We start from the raw sequence: 26,067 nt of genomic DNA on the forward strand, positions 1-26,067 counted from the left end.
TTGAGTGAATCCTTTTGCCCAGGCTCCCTGTACATGCCAAGTCCTTCTGCAAACATTACAGACCAATATCTCTTTATGTGGTCTGCATCTCTTTGTGTGAATTCTCCGAACAGTCACAGGAATGAAACTGGCAGTTTTCTGAGAGAACCTGTGCCTTCCTTCTCTATGCTGCCTGCACACCGCTGATATTTACTGCCTGCCTTTCTCACTGACAGCTACTTCCACCTTGACGTTTCTGTACTCCCCAGGGAACACACCTGATCCATCCTGGAATAATAATATAATCCCAAAGAAAACAAAATGCTTGCCAGCCCACCACTCACCCAGGTTTCCAGTACATTTTTTATAATGGGAACGATAGCAAAGCCTAAAACAGCCCCACCATTCTAAAGGCATCCATTCAATTGCTTGTAAATCTCTCAAATTTCTTTTCGTACTGCAATTTCTCATGTCTGGGGACCAGCCCGGAAGCAAATTGCTTTCGGAAGGTTTCACAAAGATCTATTCAGCTCTTTTAGAGAGTTATCTAAACGTGGGGAGGGGGAAGGCATTTTCAACTGGGAAGGCATGGGATGTTTTTCGTATGCTTGAGCAACTCAAAAAGGACTTTGTTTTCAAACTTGGCATGTACGAGTTCCTGGATGAAGACCAGGGCCTTTGACAAGTTTGAAGAAATGGATTTGGAAATAACAAAATAAAATGAGGGCAGCTAACCGCCTCCCCCACCTTTGCCCCCTACACAGGCCATTTTCCTTAAATGGAGAATGAGTTCTCAATAAATCACTCCGTGTATTGGCAGGTTCCCTTCTAACAAAGGCACACACGAGTTAATCTTCCACTAATACATTTTCCTTTGATCTGAGACACAGAACTTCTCTGTCCATTAACCACAGTTGTGACCATAATTATTCCTCAAATAAGTAAAACAGAATCCACTGAAATCTGTGAAATGCTGCTGCCTGAGAAAACAGCTCAACATTTCCCCAGGAAGGAGTAGCATGCCCTCACGACTAACAAGCCGTCATTCAACTGGAGGCAGGAAACAGCCATGAACTGGATGGGAGACGACAGCTCTGTATTCTAATTGACAATAACCCAGACATGTTGCAGCGTCTCTCCTCTCCCTCTGAGTCCCCCAAATGCCCAAAGCCCAGCAGAGAAAAACAGCAGAAGAAAGATGACCCGTTAAAGATAGTGTGTTAGTTGCTCAGTCATGTCCGACTCTTGTGACTCCATGGACTATAGCCTGCCAGGCTGCTCTGTCCATGGAATTCTCCAGGCAAGAATACTGGAATGGGTTGCCATTTCCTTCTCCATTAAAAATACTGGACTCCAAAAGGGAGGAAAACTACTGGAAGAATGGGAGGGATGGAGAGGGAAGGACCAACTTCATTAACCTGAGTGAGGTGGAAGTTAAAAAAAGACAATCCAATCCAGCCACAAAAGTAAGAAGGGTTTCAATTTTCAATAATAATTTCAATTTTTTGAAGTGGTATGCCTCCTTTTGATGAAAAACACATACACAGAATCATCACCTTTGCGAAGCTATTGTCTCTGACTTCCCTACTGGCTAGAGCTATCTGCCCCTGAGATGTTTCTGGCTGTGCTTCTCAGAATCAAGACTATATTTTTGGTACCAAAGCATGTGCTGAGAAAGTCTGAGAGATCCGTGTAAACTGTTTTAGAGAAACAATGAAAACTCCAAAGGCAGTGAAGAGTGGGCTTACCTGACGTGCCTGGCTGGCAGTTGCACTGGTAACCATTCACCAGGTCGATGCAGCGACCCTCATTCAGGCAAGGGCTGCTGTAGCATTCGTCTATCTGGTCACTGCAGATGGCGCCCATGTAGCCCGGATTGCAAATGCAGGTGTAGGAATCAATGCCATCCTGACACTGGCCGTGGTGGCAAGGATCAGGGTCACAGTTGTCAATGTTCTCCTCACACAACACACCAGTGAATCCTTAGAAGGAATTGTACCCAAGAGACTTAAAACCCAAGGCGCACATTCCACACCTGAGCATACATGCAGCTCCAGCATCCTCTTAATCCTACACATCCCATATCTTAAACAATTCATACTCTGGGCCATAAGCAATTGGAACTGACTATCTGCACTATGTATAAGGCAAGCCTAGAGAGTTTTGTTTACAATGAAGTTGTTCAAGTCAGATCTGTATAATTCAAATAGCTTTTCCTAAACGATCAATAATTTCACTGCAGAGACCTTTTAACTGCATCTTAATTGCATATTGGACTTCAGTGGGGAATAGCTCTTTATAATTTTCCTTAATATATTTATCTCTATATGCCTCTTCTCCCAAACCAGTCTGCATATATAGGTACTAAATTAATGACTTCACATACCTCATCTTTCCAATTCTGACCTGAGAGGACAGAGAACTTTTCCTTATTTCTCCCAACCTCCCAAGAATCTATGCAAATATAGTAAGTTTTTAACCAATACTTGTTAAATAAATGCCCAAGTTAAGACAGTTAAAAGGGGCAAATAAGAGTTCCTTTATCCAACCTTATATCTTTTTAAGAGACTTTGGAAGGACTCTCCTCCCTTTTAAACATGAGTTCAAAGTTTAAAGTCTCTCCAGTGAAGGTTATACTCCATAAGCATAATCTAGCCAGAAGAAGACCAAACCTGAAACTTTTCCAACAGAGACCAGAGTTTGTGAAAAGAAAAGGAAGCTGAGTGGATCATCTGACAGGGTCTACTCTGAGAAGGCCTAATAAGTGGTAATATTCTAATACTATCGAAATAGTAATTCTCTGTTTATTTTTATGACTTAGTTTGCTTTTCTGTGATCACAAAAAAAGTCATGCACATGATGCTTAAAATCTTTTAAGAATCCATTTTTTAAAATAAGAAAAAATGTCCTGAATTATATTTATAACTTCTCTTAAACAGTCAGATAAAAAAGAAACTGGGAAATTATCTTTTCTAATAATTTCTAGTCCTTCTCTACACAATAATGGTCTGTGCAGAAGCAAATGTGTAACAAGAACTGTCTGGCTTATTCAAATCCACTCCCAAATTAGAAATGTCGCCACAGATCAGAAATGCAGAATATTTGTAAACACTCTTTTTGATTCTAGTAGCAGGAGTCAGGAAAGAGGACCCAAACTTTCCCAAATAGAGCTGTCTCCCCTGTGCAGATACACATTTGACTCTCAAAGCATCAATCATATTTATGCAGAAAATCTCTGCACTTGCCCACCACTGCATTTCTGAGCCTTTGCTCGATCCCTTGCCTCAAAAAACAGAGACAGGCCTCTTGCTGAGAAGCCCCAATGACAAATAGTTTTCAGCTGGAATTCTTCCCTTTTCCAGAGGAATAAGGCAAGCCAGCTGGAAATTCACCATTGCCAAAATCTGCCCTAGAAAGACGGAGACACCAAATGGAAATGTCCAGGCCAGGCCATCATTGTGGTGAAGGAAGCAGGCGTTGTAGAAGGAAACAGTGAGAGGAGCAAGAAAGAGGCTGGAAGAAGCCCCTTCTAAACACAGAGCAGCCCATTAGTAGACTGGCCTGGCAGGGCAACGAGAAGAGGACAGTCTCCTATTTAGTGCAGATGGACCTACCAGGGGAATAAGAAGTGCAAAATGCTTACCTGTGGCACACTGGCACTCATAGCCATTCGGGTGATCTATACACTTTGCCCCATTCAGACACGGAGTACTAGAACAGTCGTCAATATCGATCTGGCAAACTGGTCCCGTGAATCCTTCAAAGGGCACATGATGACACAAGTCAAAGGATTATCTTATGTTTTCCTTACTATCAGAATGATGCCCAAGAAGAACTGGGCTGTTACTGGCAGGGTTTATATCCCTGGATCAGCACACGGAGAATTATTCTCCTGAACAGGTACCTGGGATAACGGGTGAGGCTCAGGGCATCAGAGGCACCAGGGTGTCTCTCTCACCTCTTTTTCTTCCCAGTATAGATTTCACTTCAACTTAAAATAGGAACTGAATGCATACAGGCAGAACCCCCTAAGAAGTGAATGTAGCTGCACAGGAACTGGGACCTTCTCTCTGAAGAAACAACAAGAGAGGCTATAGCCTAAGGCAGAAAATTCAGCATGTCTTCCACAGTGGCTGAGGGGGGCAAAAGGAGAGACACAGCATTCTTTGGAAAGAACTGACTTGTGCTATTAATGTACCCATGGGTGAAATGTCTAAAAATAATCATCTCAGAGAAAGGTTTCAAGAATATGACTCACAGGAAAAAATAAAATCCTGAATAATCTAAAACTAAGGGCTTCCGTGAGGTATGAACTTTCTGAAATGTACACACAGACGGCGAGGTCATGGGCCATTCAGAACAGACTTGGACTTCTGGCCACAGAGGATTTGGAAGATATACTAGCTGAAGCAAATCCCCCACTTCTGTACACACACACTCCTATCCCAAAGCGCTCACTTTAATGACTTCCTCATGTAGAGCCCACACACATTCTCTCCCTCCTCTCTTCCCTGCGGTCAGTCGGCTTTGTGCTTTCAAAGAAAACAGGGGCAGGTGGTGGGCACTTACCAGGCGGACACAGACACTGGAAGCGATTGACTTTATCCACACACTGTCCATTGTTCACACAAGGGTTGCTCTGACATTCATTTATCTCCAACTCACAATGCACACCTTTGAAACCTGAACAAAATGGACCACACAAGTGGCTTAGAAAAAGACAAAGGCATATTCTAGCCAAGAAAGCACAAATTCATAAAGATGACTACATCCTCTATGAGTATGAACTTTTCTGCAGAGGGAAAGAGGACTATGCCGTGATTGAAAACAGTCACTGTGAGCATCAGTCAGACACGGGCATATTCTGGGATATCCATGTCACTGTGGAGACGGAGAAGAGGTTACCTCCAAAGACCTTGGTAAGACCTAGCACGCCAACAAAGACTGAACTACATTCTCTGATCAGTCCAGGCACTGCTTTCGGGACAGTGCCAGGCCCACAGGGTCCCCAGTCCTAAGGGCCAACTGAATGAATCAGAGATGCTGTTGTACTCGGGGTGTAAGTCAAAGTTAGGAGGGCCTGCCAAGGCTAGAGCGGTTAGCACCCGTAATCAGGCCAAGCAGCCCCTGACAGCTGTCATTTTAAGCTAAAGTTCAGCTGTGCTCTCTAAGGATTCAAGCAGAGGTCTCTGCAGAAGAGTTCCAAGATATAACACAGCATGTGTATCTCACCATGAGATAAACAGCAAGTTCCTATACAATTATGGTAATATTATTTTCTATAAATGGAATGGTATGCTATTTGTAATATATCAGGGGATAAGGAAAGCTTGCTATTTAAAGAATTTTTATGATAAATACTTTATTAAATCAAAGTATACTTGCATTTTAAAAATCTTCTGAATTTTTCTCTCACAAGTATCTGGATTTTGACACGATGGGATTGTTTTCCATAGTTCTAAGAATTTTAACATGAGCCTTAGTCCTTAAGGGTCCCCTTGCATGTGTGCATGCTAAGTCGCTTCAGTTGTGTTCAACTCTTTGCGACCCAATGGATTATAACCCATCAGGCTTCTCTGTCCATGGGATTCTCCAGGCAAGAATACTGGAGTGGGTTGCCATGCCTGCCTCCAGGGAATCTTTCCAACCCAGGGATCAAACCAATGTCTCCAGCAGATCCTGTACTGCAGGCAGATTCTTTACCACTGAGCCACCAGGGAAGCCCTAAGGGTCCGTGGCTAGGGATTAAATTCCAACAGAGCTTACAGAAATGCCATGCTGTACTCAGTGCTCTGCCTAAGAGAAGCGCAGTGCAAGGTCTCTGGTCTAGACCCCACACACCGACGGCCCATGTACCTGGCATGCACAGACACGTGAAGCCTCCAATCTTATCCAAACAGGTGGCATCATTCTTGCAGGGGTCTGAGTGGCACTCATTGATGTCCATCTCACAACGAGGTCCTGCATAGCCCTTCAGACACTCACAGTGGAAGGCACCATCTGTGTTCACACATTTTCCTGCATGCTCACAAGGATTGCTGTTGGCTGGAAGACACAAGCACCCATAACCAGGATCAAAGCACTCGATGGAGCTTCCACAAATGTGGACTACAGAAGTGGGTCAGATTAGTAGCATTAGGGCCAGTCCTTTAATAATCTGATTCTCAATTTCTTACATCATTCTAATCAATCAATCAATCAGAAATCAATCAATCAGAAAGTAAATAAATAATTAAATGAAGAAAGAAGAAAGGAAATAGGGAAAGAAAGACAAATGAGGGCAATCTCAACTCTCGTGTGTCTCTGCTGTTCTTATGTCCAAACAGTCACTAAGGTAGGGATCCATGTTAAGAGTCAAGCACAAACCTTCTATATATTTGAATTCCCAGGATAGACTATGTGGTTACACTGAAAGGTCAGTTGTAAACAGGGCATGTAACAGGTCTGAGGTTTGGATGAAATATGCACACAGAGTGAAATGTGCTTCAGGTGAAATGTCGGCTGAGCTCGACTGACAGGAATAGGAAAGGTTCTGTGTACTCACCCATGGCACACTCATCCACATCTTCTGTACAGTCACTCCCTTTGTAGCCTTGTGGGCAGGTGCAAATATACTGTCCATTCAGAGGGTTGGTATCACACAGCGCCCCCTTGTGGCAGGGGTTGCTGATGCACGCGTCATCCAGATGACATAAGAGACCTGTCACAGGGGTGGGGAAAGGAGAAGAAAGAGAAAATGTCCCTTACCTGGGGAATGAGTTTCTCTTTCATAGAGGATTGAACACCTTAGGACTGGCACATCAGAATCCAATGTGAAGATTTAGAGGCAATTTCCCCTTTGCGGGATCCTGCCTTAGGGACATGCTACAGCTAACTGCAAAGCAAGAAGCTTCTGTAGACACCTCTCTCTATACTCTGAATCTGAGCCTTCAGCTGGACCCTTCCTCAAGGGTAGATAATGTGAGGGATTTGCGAGATGGTTAGATGCTGGAGTCAGGAAAAGGGAGATATCCTCCCCACTGGGCTGTCATGTCTAGCACATAAAAACGGAGGCTGCCCAGTTCAATCTGAATTCCAGATAAACAATGAATAATTATTTATTCTATGTCCCAAATATTACATACATCCTATATTTTAACTGGCAACCCACTTTCCCAAGATCATGCTACCTGATGATCGTGGGGCCACCTGCATTTCATTAGCCTCAGAAGAAAAAAAAAAAAAAACCAGCTGAACATCATCAGCCTATACTTGGGCAGCTTTTTAATAGTGTCAACATTCCTGGCTCAAGTGCCCTCAGGACTCTGAAGACATGACTAGGCCCCATGTTCTGCATAGTTCACATGGGAACTGGATTTTCCAGTCTGCAATTAGCTTAAGAAGAGGTGACTAAGGCTTCTTCTACAAAGCTGGAGGTGGGGCTTTTGAAAAGGCATAGATACAGGAACATTTCAAAACTGCTGGGCACAAAGTTCTATCGCTAAGCAATCTCCTTCTGTAACATTCCTCCTCTCACTGCTCTATTCCTAGACCCAGAACTGTTAAACTCAGAGGCTAGAGCAATGTTAACTTGCAGTTGGTGAAAACCTTCCCCTACAGGGCAATATTGAGAGCTGGAATACATTTCATTGTTTCCTTCTTGCTAATCTTTTCTGAGTAAATGGATTATTTCTTCTTAAAATTAAGTGCCTACCTCCATTTGTGAGTAATTTTGTCTTAATTTCTGAGAAATTTACCTTAATTTCTGAGCTGTCTTTTAGCTTAAAATCTTAAGGAGGTAATAGATGTTTCCAAGGCAAGAGTTACTTTCATTCTGGGGGGATGAAACACTGAGGCACATGGAGTTGAGAGCTAAAAGTCCTAAGGAAGAAGACTGACTTCACAGCACTTTGGCTACCAATTACATTTCCAGAAGCACAGCTTTGGGTGCCACGTTCCAAAAGATGAAACTTAAAAGGACATACCCCAAAAGGGATGAAAGAGACGGAGGCAGAAGTCCTGAATGCTCACCAGCCCTTTCACCCTTTCCAGCTCTGTTCTTCTGCCAGCCTTACCTGCCTTTCCTTCTGGGCACATACAAGAGAAGGAGGCCACACGATCGATGCAGGTAGAGCCCGGGGTGCAGGAGGCGAAGGCACAGTCATCGATATTCTCACTGCAGTCGTCCCCACTCCAGCCATTCACACATACACAGCCATAGCCCCCATTGCGGTTGGTACAGGTGCCCCCGTTCTGACAGGCATTGGGTTGCAGCAGGCACTCATCCACATCCTCTGTGCAGAACTGTCCTTTGGGGGGAAAAGTGTCTTTGTTTAGGGCTCTGAGTCTCAGAGGATTAGTACCATACCAACCCCCACACGTTCTTCACCCTCATGTGACCTGCATGAACTTATGGCAAAATTAACTCACAGAAACCCAGTTCTCACATGACTTTTAAGGCCACCTAGAGACATCCAAATTCTAGGCAAATAATTTAGGGAAGGCAAGTTCTATCCCTAGAAACTCTGACAGCATGAAGTCTAGCCAGCCTACCAGAGAGAAAATTGAGTCTTGTAAGAGCCTTAAATCAGATTTGGTTAAATCCCCGGGACAATGAATGTGAGAAGAGCAAGGAGAGAAGGGTCTAAGAGATGAGTAAGGACAAGAAGCAACCTTAAAAATCAAAATGTTAAGGCTACCATTATGTATCTTGACTATATCAATGTCAATATTCTGATTATGATATTAGATAGTAGTCTTGCAAGGTGATGATGTTACCATTGGGGAAGACTTGGTTAAAGGTAAACAGTATTTCTCTGTTAATACTTATAGCTTTCTGCAAAACTACAATTATCTCAAAATAGAAGGTTTAATTAAAAAATACATGCAAGAGCAAGAAAGGGCAGAGAGAAAAATCAAGCAGTTAAGGACAATAAAAGCCTTGGTAAAATATAAATGAGAAACACAAAGCCAAGATGAAAAGACTGGAGCCAAAGACGGAGCAGTGGAATAAGATGTAGAAAGTTTACCTCACTCAACAGAAGATGGAAAAGGATCAGTCTGTTCTGCCTGAGGAAGCAAACTAAAGGATGATAAACATGAGACCACCAATGGATATACCACAGGCCACCGCAGCAGCAAAGGGCAGGGGCTGTGGCAAACACTCTCAGGCCCCATGACAGGGAACAGGAGTTATTTATAAGCTACTTAAAAGCAAGGGATTTGTAACTGACCAGCAGTCAAGTGCCAGGTTACCTGAGTTGTAAAACAAGTTGATGAATCTTTCTTATAATAAGTTGTCTTTTAATAGGTTTAAGAAGCTACCAAAGGGAATGAATATTCAGATCATATGAATTATCTAAAACAGAACATGACAAAACCCTCATGATATCCTTAATTCTTTCTTTGCAAAAAACTCACTGAATAATTCAAAGAGGCACTCTGATGCAGAAGCCTCTTAACGACAAAGCACAGGGCATTCATACTCAGAAAACGCCAGGGCTATACCTAGTCCCCAGATAAGAAGTCAGCTGGCTCAAGGACTTTCAGAGTCTGCAAAGTGCCCAACTGTGCAGCCAGCATTGCCAGCAGGGGCTTCTGTGTCTGAGCCAACCTAACTGACCACCTATTCTTTACTCCTATTTAACCAATGCGTCCATTTTTACAGAACCAACGTCATTCTATTGCACTTTGATTGTACATCCATCTCCCATCACTGGGCTGCAAGCAAACTCGGTTCAGGAGCATTTTTTGTATTCCCAGCTAAGATCCCACTGCCTAAGATGGCAGTGTGTGGGCAACTCCGGAACTGTGTGCTCAGGGCCCCTCCCTCCGTGCTGCTCTTCTCACTCCACTTTATCCATATAAGACCTGAAGGAGCCACCACGTATTTACATGATCACACCTTCCTGATCCAGGATGGGCATATGATACAAGCTATGTCACTGTGTCTCTCTTCCAAACTTTTGGACTAGGGACCCTTTGCCACATGGACTAAAAGAAAAACGTGACCAGTCTACATATGGTGTGATACTAGTGAATCGGAAGTGCACAGAAAAGAAAAACAGAATCTGGGGACATTCAAGTTACTAGCTCCAGCTGTTCCCAAAGACTGGCTGTTTCTAAGCCTATTTACGAGCACGGCCAGTCTGAGAGATGTCCCTTCCAGCAGGTTTTCCTAATTTGAGATGGGGATCTGTCTGTTGCATCTGACGGCATTAACTAGTACAGAGGGAGGGAGGAAGTGAAGGAGCAATCATTTCCCCCAGGGTAGATGATGTCAGTATAGAAAGCTTTTCTCCCTTACTTTTCTGGCAGAAATGCTACCTCAGAGTAATGGCAGATGTGTTGTTAAGATGCAGGTGGGATATAGAAATGAAAACATAACCAAGAAGCAGGTGAAGAGTTTCTGCAACCTGGGAATTCCTCAGAGTCTTGTCTCTTACACTAATGCTAACTCAAAATGCCTATGCTACCATCAAACTTAACTGACTTGCTGCTTGTGAGAAATTTGGAAGTTGTTTTTCTTATTGGTTCCACGATAATTCTGAGTACAAGACACTGTGTATTTTTTAAATCTCATATATATTTCATATAATTATGTAACACCCAGCCACTTAAATATTATAGTGAGACAGACTAGGTTAACGAAATAATGTTTGGAATAAAAATTTTGTACTCTTGGGAAAGGATATCAAGAGTCACTGATGGCTTACTGTGAACCACGTATTGGGCTTGAGGTGTTGCGATCACTGTCTCATTGAGGAAACGTGTCCAGAGAGGTGACATAACTCACCTATCACGAGGCAGGGGGTACAGGAGGACTGGGATTTGAACTAGAGCTGCTGACTCTAAAATCCTTGACAAAGACTTAAGGTGTGAATCTCACCATATCAAAACAACCTCTCTGCATCTCAGTCTTCCCAAGCACACAGAGGCATTGGGAAGGAGACAGGATGGGGGAGGGGAGGATTAAAATCATGACTCATATGATCGGATTACTGGAAAAACTTATGACTTCAAATTACTATCCAAAAGTCAAATGTATTTTTTGAGTACAGTTGACTATTTTTCCAATGAGATTGATCTTTGAAGGTCAAATAGCTAAGGCATTTTGGGTTTGGTGTCAGATACTGTTAGAGAAATCAAATCTGGAGAGTCAAAAGAATCCTGGCTTATACATAATCTTTCATAGAATGGATCATTTTCCTCTAAGGTTCAGGCATATTTCTCCAGAACAAAACAAAACCCCTCCCAGGCATATTTATGCCAGAATTTTTTCCTCATTCCAATTCCAGCAACCAGTTATTACATTTGGAATGTTAGAACAGTGACCAGGGTGCCACATAATTGCTTGTTCCAAAATTCCCAATGGAAGGTCTACTAACATACTGCACTTCTTTCATGCCACCTCCCTCTTGACAAAGGAGGAAACCAATGCAGAGCCTAAAAATAAGAAACATGAGGCTCAGAAAGGTTAAGTAACCATCAACCCTACCACCCCTGCCCAGAGTCGTAAACTGGTAAGTCAGAGGCACTGTCATTCAAACCCAGATCAGTTTGACTCTAAAACTACTGTTCTTTCCACTATAGCAGAGTTAATTATCCAACTCTGGGTCTGATCAATAAGACCTACAGACTAAGTCCCTGATTCTCGGGTCTTAAAGACACCTAAAAGGGATGGAAGCATGAGTCAAGGAAAGAAGACCGTTGGTAGAAACTGACAAAGACAAAAAGTCACTAAATACTGAAACAGTAAAGTTTCTTGGTGATATTCTAGAGAGGATGGGTGCATTCAGCTTTTCCACTACTCCATGGCAAAAAAGCATCAGCCTGGGCTGGAGGAAGAAGGTTCACTCAGGTTTGTGGGGTTAGATCTTGAACATATCAAAGGGACTGGAGTATATTCTTGAGTTGGGTTTAAAACAAGAAAAGGCTGGAGATCATTTGAGGCTCTGAATTCTTATCTGAATTTTGAACTTGATATGACAAAGGAGAATTATTGCAGGCTCACCGGTGAGGGAAGGCATGATCAAATCTGCATATGAACATTAGTCTGCCAGTAGAATATAGCATGAACTAAAAGCAAATGACTTTGTGTTCGTTGGGAGAAAAGGAGAAAGCACTAAGTTAGGAGCTAGCTACCTAGCATATAAAAGCCCCTGGTGAAAAGACAGAGCTACGTTCTTTCCATGCCCTACCTAGCTACTACACCTTCAATCCAAACAAGTCTCAGCATGTACCATCATCTGTGCCAGCACACAAACCTTGCTGGTGAACTCCCAAAATATGTTGCACAAGGCTCGGTTGGGCAAGTTTGTGAGGGCATCAATTATCCCTCTTACTAACTTCACCTGCCAGTTATTGCAAGTTACTGGTATCTAACATTGGGATTAGGCAGTGGGCTATTAGGTTTTAACCATCTCCTATTAGAAAGGGAATAACTTGTTTCTAGAAACTACTTTCTCTACTGCCATATAAACCTGGACTAACTTGGTATGAAGGCTGACACCTTAAACACTTGGCCTGCTAAGTCACTCAGTCATATCCAACTCTTTGCGACTTCATGGACTGTAGCCCACCAGACTCCTCTGTCCATGGGATTTTTCCAGGCAAGGAATACTGGGGTGGGTTGCTGTTTCCTCCTCCAGGGGATATTCCTGACCCAGATCGAACCTGTGTCCCTTAAACCCACATCTCTTATGTCTCCTGAATTGGTAGGTGGGTTCTTTACTGTTAGCGCCACTAGTATATACTGATAATTCTCTGGGTGATAGCTTTTGCCTCCTAAATGTATCTCAAGTCTCTATCTTTCCTTCATATATTTTATTCTAGCCACATGGCTTACTGTTGGTTCCTTAAACAAGTTCTTTCCTACCTCAGAGCCTCTGCATAGCCTGTCCTCTCCACCTTAAATATTCTTCTTCCTCTTACTTATATGGCCGATTAACATCTCACACCTTGACTTTCAGCCTTCCCTCATAGCTCAGTTGATAAATCATCTGCCTGCAATGCAGGAGACCTGGGTTCGATTCTTGGGTTGGGAATATCCCTTGGAGAAGGAAATGGCAACCCACTCCAGTATCCTTGCCTGGAGAATCCCATGGACAGAGAAGCCTAGCGGGCTACAGTCCATGCGGTTGCAAGAGTCAGACACGACTTCGTGCCTAAACCACCACCACCACCTTGACCTTCTTCATAACTTAGGTAGATCTTCAAGCTCACATTTCCTCTTTTTTATCCTTCACTGCATCTACTCCATTCAGTCCATCTTGTCATTTATCAAATGGTGTAATTTTATATTCATTTACATTTTACAGTCTCTGTTAGACTAAAAGTTCCATGAGAGCATGAATTCTGTTGGTCATTCACCTCAGTTTATATATCAGCCACTGTACCAGACACTTGGCGTCAGTGATGAAACAGACCTTAGATTCAATCTAACGTGCTCATTTTACAAACAAAACTAGGACCAGAGAGGTATAGTGACTTATCCATGTTTACACAGCTAGTTAGAAAAAGAATTAGAAATAGACAAACTTGGGCTTCCCTGATGGCTCAGTGGTAAAGAATCCACCTGCCAATGTAGGAGACACAGGTTCAACCTCTGATCCGGGAGGATCCCACGTGCCGTACAGCAACTAAGCCTGTGCACTGCAACTACTGAACACGTGCTCTAGAGATTGGAAACCGCAACTACTGAGTCCACCGGCCACAACTACTGAAGCCCATGTGCCCTAGAATCTGTGCTCTGGAACAACAGAAGCCATGACAATGAGAAGCCCGCACACGCAACTAGAGCAAAGCCAGCGCGGCAACAAAGACCAAGCACAGTCAAAAATAAATAAATAAATAACTTTTTTAAAAAAGAAAGAAACTTAAAAGTGGAAATCAAGTGCCGAAAAGGAACACTGGGGTGTGTGATCACATTTTAAGTTAGCCTTCAAAACTATCATGAGGGAAGAACAGGATTGAGAAATGCACAGGAAGAGTATAACATCTAAGCAGTACTTCAACTACAGTCAATACTACTAACCCACCATTAGAAAAACAAGCATGCTATTTTGTATATAGGAGTGTGTGTATGTTAATCCCAACCTTCTAATTTATATCTCCCCATCCCCCTTTGGAGAAGGCAATGGCACCCCACTCCAGTACTCTTGTCTGGAAAATCCCATGGGTGGAGGAGCCTGGTAGGCTGCAGTCCATGAGGTCCCAAAGAGTCGGACACGACTGAGTGACTTCACTTTCACTTTTCACTTTCATGCACTGGAGAAGGAAATGGCAACCAACTCCAGTGTTCTTGCCTGGAGAATCCCAGGGATGGGGGAGCCTGGTGGGCTGCCATCTATGGGGTCGCATAGAGTCGGACACAACTGAAGTGACTTAGCAACATCCCCCTTTCCCCTTTGGTAACCATAAGTCTGTTTTCTATGTCTGTTCTACAAATAAGTTCATTCACACTTTTTTAGATTCTACATATAATTGATATATATGATATTTGTCTTTCTCTGGCCACCTGACGTGAAAAGCCAACTTAACCGGAAAAGACCCTGATGCTGGGAAAGATTGAGGGGAGGAGGAGAAGGGGCCAACAGAGGATGAGATAGTTGGATGGCATCACCAACTCAATGGACATGAATTTGAGCAAGCTCCGGGAGACGGTGAGGGATAAGGAAGCCTGGCATGCTGCAGTCCATGGGGTCGTAAAGAGTCAGACACGACTGAGCGACTGAACAACAACTGTCTGACTGACTATGATAATCTCTAGGTCCACCTGTGTTGCTGCAAATGGCATTATTTCTTTCTTTCTTATGGCTGAGTAATAGCCCATTGTAAACATGTGCCACATCTTCTTTATCCATTCCTCTGCTGATGGACATTTAAGCTGTTTCCATGTCTTAGGTACAGTAAATAGTACTGCAATGAGCACTGGGGTGCATGTATCTCTTCAAATTATGGTTTTCTCTGAATATGTGGCCAGGAGTGGGACTGCTGGATCATATGGTAGCTCTAGTTTCAGTTCTTTAAGGAACTCCATACTCTTCTCCACAGCCGCTGTACCAATTTACATTCCTACCAACAGTATAAGAAAGAAGTGAGGTCGCTCAGTCGTGTCTGTTTGCGACCCCATGGACTGTAGCCTACAATGCTCCTCTGTCCATAGGATTTTCCAGGCAAGAGTACTGGAGTGGGTTGCCATTTCCTTCTCCAGAGGATCTTCCCAACCCAGGGATTGAACCTGGGTCTCCTGCATTGTAGGCAGATGCTTTACCATCTGAACCACCAGGAGGAGGTTCCTTTTCCTCCATACCCTCCCAGCATTTATTATTTGTGGACTTTTTATGATGGCTATTCTGACTGGTGTGAAGTGGTACCTCACTATAGTTCTGACTTGCATTTCTCTATAATTAGTGATGTCAAGGACCTACTGTATGGCACAAAGAACTGCACTCAATATTTTGTAATAACCTATACAGGAAGAGAATCTGAAGAAGAATATATACATGTGTGTCTGTGTATGTGTGTGTATATATATGTATATATATACACACACATATATAACTGAATTGCTGTGCTCTACACCTGAAACCAAAATGATATTGTAGGTCAACTACACTTCAATTACAAATAAGACACAAATCAACCTACCTACAAAACAGAAACAGACTCGCAGATACAGAGAACAGACTCGTGATTGGCAAAGGGAAGGCGGGTGGGGGAGGGAGTCTGAGGTTAACAGATGCAAACTATTATACACAGGATGGATAAAAAACAAGGTTCTACTATAATACAGGGCATTGAATATAATATATTGAATTATCCTATGATAAACCATAATGAGAAAGAATTTAGAAAAGAATGTATACATATGTACAACTGTAACACTTTGCTGTACAGCAGAAATTGACACAAAATTGTAAATGTACTATACTTCAATCAAAAAATAAATTTATTTTATAAAAGGAAAACAAGAAAAAAGAGTACACTATATTGATTTTGTAGGAGTGGGGTCACTTTCATAATGATCTTTTCTTACTGCCGCCATCTATGGTTTTAAAAGCAAAGGATGAATGAGTAAGACTATGAGCAGCACGTGTGGCAGAAAATAGAGTGAACCCAACAGGACTGTACTGAAGTGGAAACTGACCTGAGCCTCACTAGCATCAAGTTCTGGCCATGTGAACTGAGGACCACCAGACAAGACACCATTTTATGAGCTGCAACACGTGAGGATACAAACAGCTCACTATGGTTTTCTCAAGACACCACAAACAAAACATCAATCTGACTTGAGTTACAAGTGACTGGGAAACAAGAGGAGGAAGGGCGGAAAGGAAAGAAAAGAAATGATCACTGAGCCTTAGCACTTCTAGAAGAAGCCCTGGCCCTTCCTAGTCATCTCTCAAGTGTGAAGTGTGTGGGAAAAACTTTTACCACATCAGTGGCCCTGTTAAGGGTCAGTTCTCATTTGCAACAGTCACCATATGAACAACATGTAAAAAATGAGCTTGGTTGACCCTTGCCCTGACCCTCTACCTCCTCTTCTTCGGTTAAATCAAGAGAGTCTGGTCTCCAATATATCCTCCCAGCCAGCAGTCGCCCAGGCTCCTGAGGTGTGGAGTTTCATCTCTTCCTATCATAGCAGGGCATTCTTTTAACCTCTGTCCTACAAACCTTCTCCTCTACACACAGCAGATTTTCCATTCCTCTCCTGAAGTGAAAGGGCAGAGGACAAGCTTGGCTGTTCTTCAACGTCCCAGGGCTAAAGATGGGTGAAACATTTTGTACAAACACTGGAGTCTACAGGGTCTGCCTGATGAGAGACTGTGTGCGTGCACTAATGTACAAGCTCACAGATGTGCCTAAGAGGCTGGGGTGACAAGCGTCTAACAAGATCCTGTAGGTATAGTAGGCATAGGAGATACACATGCACATAAATGCAAGAGTCTCAGTGAATGTTCCTGCTAACCCTAGACACCATCATCTTTGGCAGACTCCTCAAAAGCCTGGTTTCCCTGCATCGTGATCAATACGGTATCTAAAGAATCACCAGCTTGACCTCACCATGGATCATGGATTGTGCCATTTGCCTGTTCAAACCCTCTGAGGCAAGCCATTACTCTTAGGATAAAATTCTAAATCTTTTCTACATTTTCTGCCTATCACTCCAGTCTTTCCCCTTGAAATATGACTAGTGTTGGATACTCTGGCTTTTTATTTTCATCATTTCTAAACATGATAACAATCTTTTCCCACTATGGGTCTTTGTCCAGGACCCTGCACCTGGAGCATTTTAGGCTCAATGATGCCCTAATAATTCATACCCACTGTCCACAGCTGAAAGACAGTACATGCTGACTCCAAACTCAGATAGTTCTGCCTGTTAATATGTTCTCCAAATAACCTCTACTTTTCCCACCAGATATTCATTACAGTTCAAAATCTTACAGATAATTACATGCTTTATGCCTGTGTTCCTCACTAAACATATGCTAGACACATGCTCCAAGTTCCATGGAGAAATGGGTGGTACCATTTACTTCAGCAGTGAACCCTTAGCCCTTAGCATAGTGCCTTGCTAATAGTATTTCTTGAGAAGTAATCAAAATATTTGTTTAAACGAATTTTATTTGCTCTTTTCCCCCTCACTCAGATCATTCTAAACTCAATAGTCATCTTTCGACGCCTATTCCTAGAACAGGTGTCTCTATTCTACTTATACTGTCAAAGTTTTCATCATCCCCTTATCTACATCCCCCCATCAATATACATGTCTCTCATTCCACTCTCTTCCTTAGCTGCTAAACTCGTTTATATCACACTAAATTTATCTGACCTTTTGACCTTAATCCTTCAACTATATCTCGAGGTGACTCTACATTGTTGGAGTACCTTACTTCTTCAATTGAAACCTAAGTTTTCCCTAAAGACTACATCCCAGTAGGCAAGCAACCCTCCTCTTCCAGTTGCCTCCATCTGCATGAAGGTAAACAAGCAAAGAGCCACTCTTTTATTTCCTAGTGGTGCTACTGGCTTCAAATAGTAAAAATAGACTTATTCAGCTATTTCTAGGTACTAGACACTGTGATGAGTGCTTACAATGATAGTCAAATGTAATCCTCTCATACAAAATTAGTCCATATTTACAGACGGCACAAACCTGGTCCATGATGAAGAAAGATACTAACGTATCTCAGGGAAGAAGAGACCCTGCCAGGACCCGGTGATAGCCCTGAATTTGGAGACATGATGTTGGGCCAGAACAATGAGAAAATTTAATGCTCCATTCATTCATTCAACAAATATGTATAAATTATGTGCCAGGCCTGACCTATACAAACTGGTAAACAAGCAGTTGTGGATTCTACCCAGAATATACAGACAAAAGAGGGTTTTACAACCAATCAAATAATTATAATAGAGGGTGAGAAGTGCAGTAATACACACATGTTGCCTTAGGACCACAGAGCAAGAGAACACAGAAGACCTATGTCCTGCAGTTCAAGTGGGGGATGATTAAGCCAAGATTACGGCCTAATGGCAGCCTGCATCAAGGCAGTATTTTTGTGTGTGTGTTGAAAATTCATATTCCTACAGATTCCACCTTCAAACCACCTAAAGTTGCATTTACAAGAATTTATCATCCAAATATTAACAGTAATAGCAGCATATGTATTGATATTCTAAGATCACAATGTCCTCCTGCTTCAACTGTTTCTGAAGTTCTTTTTTTATCCATTGGTTCAATGCTATGTCTTCCAAACCCGGATAACTCCCGAGTGCCAGGGACTGCACAAATCTATAAAATGACAGAGATAAATACAAGAGTGACCTCAGGAATCTCTGGAATGGACCCAAAAGTATGCCATGTGATACCACCTTAAAGTCAGAATAAGTACATTACAGCTGAATAAATTGTAAATTACTGTTGAAAGAGAGAGAGAGACAAAGACTCTACATGTTAACCAGTTTGTGTAGGAATGTAGGAGGATGGTGTGGGGGTACTTCAGGCAGAAGGAAGTGTATGTGTACAAGTTTGAATAGAAGGTAAAATATGGCTCACCTGAGGCAATGAAAAAACCCACTGTGGTTTAATTATAAAGCACGTATCAGTGGAGATAAGGTTGGACAGGTAGTTATGTGCAGAGCCTTGGAACTGTATCCAAAGACAAGGGGGACCCACTGAATCATTTCAAGCAAAGAAATAACATGATCCAATTTGTGTCAGAAAGCCCACCTTGCTCCTGTGGGAAGAATGGACTGAACTCCATCCCACCATTCCAGGTCAATAGCAATTTAAATCACTGAGGAGTCCCAGGGCTCCTGTGGTCTCTATAGCATCAAAAAAGTCTGTGGTGCTTTTGGAGCAAATTCCAGATGCAATAGCACCAAAGAGTAACCAGGCTTAGCCACTGTATGGAGAACTGACGCCTGGCACAGAAGCTTCTCTACCCAGAGAAAAAAATGGTACTAGGCTTCTGTATTCCTGCTAGGAGGAAAAATACACACTCTGGCTTTCTCCCACCTCTTTGGGCTGCTGGGCTGTTAACAATTTATACAGAAAGAGCCCCTCACCTCCCTGGAAGTAGAAACTAACTATACCAGGGATTCCAAAGAGAATCGAACTACTCTATTTATGGCAAGGCATTACTAATGAGCAGAATGAGTAAGCCAAACAAACAACCACCTGGTGTTCATTAGAACATGTGCAATATAAAAGATGTAGATACACCACGTGAAATGCAGATGAAAAGCACACAAGTGAAAAATACACACTTCCTGAAATGAGTACATTATAGAAAGGATTGGTTCTATATTCTCAAAAATTTTATACACATGCAGTGTATGTGTACAGTTTCTACAATCTTTCAAAAGAAATTAAGATACTCTGATAAAATGGGGCAGGCTGAGAGAAAGGCAGAAATAGAGAGGACCTAGACAGAATGAGTAAATATTATCAGAAAATAAGAATGCAGTTCAAATACAAATCAGAATTGGCAACTGAAAACAACAGAACTGACAAAGAAGAAAAACAAATCAGTTCTGCCAAAAAAAAAAAGCTTAAGAAGCTCTTATGAAATGCAAAGGAAAAAAGATTAAAATACCGAGAGAAAAGATTTTAGCTCTGGGGAAGAATGAAGACCTACTGTAAAGGTATTCCTAAAGACACAAAAACAAATGAAAAACAATCTTTTCTGAGATGAGACTGAACCTAAGTTTGCAGAGCCAAAGAACTCAAAAAAAGACTAGGAAAAAAATGACAGGAAACATGCCTATACCAATATTGGTTAAAGTGTGGCGGATTCATTTTGATATTTGGCAAAACTAATACAATTATGTAAAGTTTAAAAATAAAATAAAATTAGAAAAAAAAAGAAAATGCAAAAAACAAAACAAAAAAAAAATAAAATAAAGGAGGAGGAGAGAGAGAGAGGGAGACAGAGAATAAAAGACATTGGACTTCTCTATAATACTCACTACAAGAAGCAAAGGAATAATGTCTAGGAACTTCATAAGAATATAATTTGTGACCCAAGAGTTCAATATCTATACATGATGCCATTTGTGTATGAAGGCAACTAAGTTAAAAAATATTTTTCAAATATTCATGAGCTCTGTAAGAAGGCTGTGATATAAGTGCACTACTAGTTAACACAGAACAAATTACACATATAACTAAGTCTAAAGTCTTATAAATTGAATTTTAAAACAGTATGAATACAGTTATGTTAAAGAACATGAGTAAGACTTTAAGTTTGAGTAATAATAATACTATAAGTTTTAAAATCCCAGATCCTATAACAAAATCTGGAGAGTTAAGAGATTAAAAGAAGTAAAAGTATGCTCATTCCTTACCTTACAAAAGAGGATATAGTTTCATTTTGGATAGAGAAAAGCAGAAAAATAGATTCAAATCCAAATTATTCTAAACATGTATACCTTTTAAAATCTAAAAAGCACTAAACATTATATGGGCTTCCCAGGTAGCTCAGTGGGTAAAGAATCCATCTGCAATGCAAGGGACGCAGAACATGCATTGTGAGTTCAATCCCTGGGTTGGGAAGATCCCCTGGAAGAGGGCATGGCATCCTATTCCAGTATTCTTCCTGGAGAACCCACGGACAGAGAAGCCTGGTAGGCTACAGTCCATAGGGTCACAAGACTGAAGCAACTGAGTAAACATGATATATAATTTAAATCATTTCACCTCTACTGTCTTCATGGACTAATTTGTACTTCCTTGAATTACTTAAACACATGGTTTATCTTCTCATTTTTTGCTCTCCCATCTCCCATGAAATCAACATCTGGGTTGAGGACCAATAAGGTCACCAAAGCCAAGAGTTCTCACTTTCCTCAACTCTACAGACCTACATCTATTCATTATCACAAACAGACTCATGCTCTGGATTTCATTAGAAGATACTCATTGTTCCAACTCCAAGATCCCAAATCGGTACTCCCACTCTCTGACTATAACTTTCAATCACCCTTCTTTCCCATTCCCAACAATCAGTTCACCTAATCTTTCCCACTAAAACTTGAAAGAGTAAAATGAAAAGTGAAAGTGTTAGTTCCTCGGTCATGTCTGACTCTTTGTGACCCCATGGACTGTAGCCCACCAGGCTCCTCTGTCAGTGGGATTCTCCAGGCAGGAATACTGGAGTGGGTAGCCATCCCCTTCTCCAGGGGCTTTTCCTGACCCAGGGATTGAACCCAGGGTCTCCTGCATTGCAAGTGGATTCTTTACTGTCTGAGTCACTAGGAAAGCCCTGGAAAGAGTAAAGCACTCCTAAATAACCCACTTCATTAACCAACCCCTGGCTAGCTGCCTTAATTCTTAGTCTAGCCAAGGTTCTAGGCTTGGTCACATGAATGAAGTTTCTGTCCCCTGAAGCTACTGCCCAGTACTCCTCTCTCTCTTTCTCCCTCCCCCTCCCCTTTTTTACCTCTACAAAACCTTGAATAAATGATCTATTCTACTTCTCCCTTTACTCCTCCCTCAACACCCATGTTTCTAACCTCTTGCAATCTGGCTTTCTTCTCTCCTTTACAGAGAAACTCCATTTTAGAAGACTTCTAAAGACTTCAAAAATTCTGACTAACTCTCTGCAATTAACATTAATATTTGAGTCCCCTGGTTGCCATTCTTTCAATTATCAACATTTGTTAAAATTGGTCTTGGAAATGCCAAAATAAGTAAGACAGGTTCCTAATTCTCTAGAGGCTAAGAGTGTATTATGTGGGGTAAGTATATAAACAAGTAAGATCAGTATAATATTGCAGGTGCTGTAACAGAGGCACATAGAGTTGAGTCAAAGGCACAGTCTTTTTTATTTTATTTTATTTTTAAACTTTACATAATTGTATTAGTTTTGAGTCAAAGGCACAGTCTTAAAATGCACTCCTGACTCAGTGATGCTGTAATGGCAGAGCTTCTTCTGAACTCTCAGTCCTCCCTTCTCTCACCTTCCTTCTTTAGATCCTTTTCCTCACTTCTGAAGTGTAGAATTAAGATCCAAACAGGTCCAAACCCTCTGGCCTTCTCAGCCCACACACCTTCCTTACAGACTTCCCAGGCAACCAAAAATTAGACTCAAAATCTGAATCTCTAACCCCTACCTCTATTTTGATTGCCTAGGTCTTACTGCTGAACATTTTCACTTGGAAAACTCACTTCAAACTCATCATCATCCTAAGAAAATGTAGCCTATTTCCTTATCTCTGTCAAAAGTCTCCATATTCTCCCATTACTCACATTTAAAAATAGATATTAGCTCTTCTCAATCTTCCCCCTAACCCAACCAAGTACTTAGATGGTCCACAAATCCTATCCATGCTTCTTTCAAACTCATGATCACTCCTACTTATTAACTTCTATTGTGGCTATGTGTAGACTTTCTTATTTTTTCCTAGTGAATGTGACCATTTATCAAAGAGAGGAATTGATTTATTTCTTCTTTGTGTCTCTTATGGCATCTGGCATAGTGTATTGGATATAACTGTTAGTTATTCAACAAATATCTGTTATTGAAGCTACCTTACAACCAAGGGCTTGAAAAGTCATGAAGTAAAAACTGGATTTTTTCTGGGATCGAGCAAAAGTCAGACAATGAGTCATGGACATGAAGACAGAAAAGATCCCTCAGTCTCACCCCTTGCATTTTGTGTCGGCTCATAGTAACGACTCAGCCCTGTTCCCACTAACATGACTATTAATCAGCCCTGAGACCTCTGGGATGAAAGTGCTTCAGGTTAGCACTCTTGGCAGTCTGCCCAACTGATAGCACACTGAAATTGGGAGGAGAAGCAGATTCCAAAAACCAGGCTTAATTTCAAGTCCTCACAATCAAGTTGACAGCAGATAAATTGTAATGGGAGATGCATTTTTCCATTCCTCCATGCAGAATATAAATGAAAAAAATGTCTGCAGTCCCCAATATACTTAGTTTCCACTCTCAACCAAAAAGCTCCATTTCTATAGTATTAAAAACACAGAAAACTAGTTTGGAGAAAAGCCTTATTCTGGAGAACAGCTTTGGAGCACTGATTTTTAAATAAAAATATACCATGAAAAGACTCCATTCCCAGACACCATCTCTGGCAGTATGTATACTTTCTGATTCATGCCAAAAAATTTTTCCTGAAGTTGGAGCAACTGACAGCAAAGGGAATCTTAACTAACACTTTGGGCTCATCAAGCCAAGGAGAGCCGAGAGAAAATGTGGTCGGTTTTATTTGACTCGTGTCCACCTAACTTCCATTGTTCACTTCTGCTTAGTGTCCCAAAGCACGATTCCAAGCCCAAGTTGAAATTACATTTCTGGGTTAATAACAAGCACAGGAAAATAAATCACGTCTGCCCTAGGAGTGAACCCAAAACCAAAAGCTGCCAGAGAGGAATTCGTGAGTTGAGTTTAGAGTCAACTTTAATTCTGAAGGAAATGAACCTTTAAAGGAAAATTCAAATAACAACCTATGTAGACAAAACATTAGTCTACACTGCTTCGATTAATTTGGGGGCCTTTTATAACTTTTTTTTTCTTAAATGGATATCTGCCAGAGCAGAATTGCTCTCGTAAGATGGCTTGGAGCCAAATACAGTAACAGTATAGATATTTGTGCTCAGGTTTCATCAAATTCTTAGGTAAACTTCTACTTCCTAAAGAAACATCTAACTACTGACTTACCTCTGTAACAAGATTCCTATTTTAAAAAGTAAACCATTTGCCCAACATCAATTTCTTTCTTCCACCTGGACTTTAGTTTGTCTGGAACAGTAGTAACCTTTGTAGGTAGAAATTAGTACTATTCTAGACAACATGTCAGGTAAAAGGGCTCTGGACAGAGCTTGGACTGTCCACACCTGACTTGGAAACCAACATACTTTCCCCATAGTGCAGCCAATATAAGGGCCCCTTGAGGATAGTTTCATGTCCATCCCTCTGCCACTCAGGATCAAAGAGGATGCTTCTACATAGAACCTCTCTGCATCAAAGGAATGCTGTTAAATAGAACTATCACAAGAGATACAGATGTCATTTAAAATTTTCTGGTAGAACTTAAAGGAAAACAAGGTAAAATTAATTTAAATATTATATCTTATCTAACTCAATGTATTTGAAACATTATCATTTTAGCATCTAGTCAATATTTAAAACATTATTAGCGAGACATTTTACCTTTTTTTTCATACTGAATCTTCAAAATCAAGTGTTTTACAGTTGAGGTACTTCTCAGTCTGGACCAGTCATATTTCAGACACTCAACGGCAAGATGTGGCTAGTGGCTACCATATCAAACAGCATGGACCTGAAATGTCTTATGTGATAACTGTCTGCTAAATAAATGAAAAGCTCGAAAAGCTTTTAACTGCACCATTTATTTTCCCAATACCTCAATAAGAAACTAAGAGATAGCGGTTCTGTGAACAGTAAATAAAAGCTTCTGAAGAAAGGCAACATGACTCATTTATTCCAAATCAAACCATGAGTAGACTTGGAAAAAATTTCTGGTCATCTTGAAGTCTAGAACTTGCTACAAAAGATCAAAGCCTTCTTTGTAGGTGAACTTATGAAAATAACATGGTACCTATCAGGCTCTTCTCATTAAAAATGTGGCCAATTCCCAAATCTCCATTTACTTCAAACTGATACCTAGGTTTTTTTAACTACACAATTCCATCCTTTTTTTTTTTTTTTTTCCAGATAGCTGGCAACTAAATTTCCTCTCTTAGCTGGCTCCAACCCTTCCTTCTCAATTTTGTCAAAAGCCAAACAAACAGTTCATACCTCAACTCTGCAGCTGAAAATTGTAAAAGGAATTCTGAACAAAGTTGCAATAAGCCTTTGAAATATAATGAAAAAACCACCAGATTGAATATAAAACATTTACTTAATATTAACTTCTAATCTCTAAGTAACCAGGAACACACACACACAGAAAGAACAAATCAGAATATCCTACGTAGAATAATAAAACTATAAATTAAATGTTTAATCCATTAAAAAAGACTCAAGCCCTTAGTAAAAATATTTTTAAAGATAACTCATAGAGTCAGTCAATCTGTAGTTTAAAAAAAAAAAGACCATAGATTTGAGCACAGACTTGGAGTTCAACAAGCCTAGATTCAAACCCTAATCCAACCACTATGACCCATGAGTAAACTGTTTAACCCTTCTGAATATCTATTACCATCTGTAAAAAGAATAGCTAAAACTCTACCCTTCATACAGTTATTGCAAAGATTACACAAAATAAAATATTGTAATCAGCACATTATTTAGGTGCTAATAAGCATCAGTTAACTCTCAGCCCCCAGCCACATTAATTTCTTTAATTTTGACAAAGCAGAAAATACTTATGTGAGTTTATTTATAGCTCTAATACCAATATAAATAGGAACCCTACAATCCCAAATTTTTCTACTCTTAGAATGATGTTGGGGCTGGGATAATGAGGAGCTCAGCTATATGCTACTGACAGCAAAGATTTGTAAAGAGCTCTAGTATCTGCTGTCATCAACAGTTCAATGACCCCATTCCATTACCTCAAGCCTAGAATAATGCCAATATTAATGCAGTGAGCATTATCACAGAGAAATGT

At 41.1% G+C, this 26,067-nt stretch overlaps 1 protein-coding gene and 1 pseudogene across 4 annotated transcripts in view; one reads left to right on the forward strand and one right to left on the reverse strand.

Moving 5' to 3' along the window:
• NOTCH2 (notch receptor 2) overlaps positions 1-26,067 on the reverse strand; it is a 175,103-nt gene that overhangs the window by 52,836 nt on the left and 96,200 nt on the right. For all 3 annotated transcript variants that reach the window (XM_086392157.1, XM_086392158.1, XM_086392160.1), the window contains 6 exons: positions 8,034-8,267; positions 6,524-6,679; positions 5,836-6,024; positions 4,549-4,662; positions 3,623-3,736; positions 1,728-1,961 (listed from right to left, as the gene is read on the reverse strand). In XM_086392157.1, the coding sequence (XP_086248283.1) occupies positions 1,728-1,961; positions 3,623-3,736; positions 4,549-4,662; positions 5,836-6,024; positions 6,524-6,679; positions 8,034-8,267 (1,041 nt within the window). The remainder of the gene's footprint in view (positions 1-1,727; positions 1,962-3,622; positions 3,737-4,548; positions 4,663-5,835; positions 6,025-6,523; positions 6,680-8,033; positions 8,268-26,067) is intronic.
• On the forward strand, positions 15,529-18,834 carry LOC147376205 (ubiquitin-conjugating enzyme E2 D3 pseudogene; annotated as a pseudogene). The gene has a single exon (XR_015160841.1). The product of XR_015160841.1 is annotated as a ubiquitin-conjugating enzyme E2 D3 pseudogene (transcript).

Source organism: Bos grunniens, chromosome 3, assembly GCF_055505025.1.
Source record: "Bos grunniens cultivar Pamir isolate PY7600 chromosome 3, Bosgru_T2T1.0, whole genome shotgun sequence".
Lineage (NCBI taxonomy): Eukaryota > Metazoa > Chordata > Mammalia > Artiodactyla > Bovidae > Bos > Bos grunniens.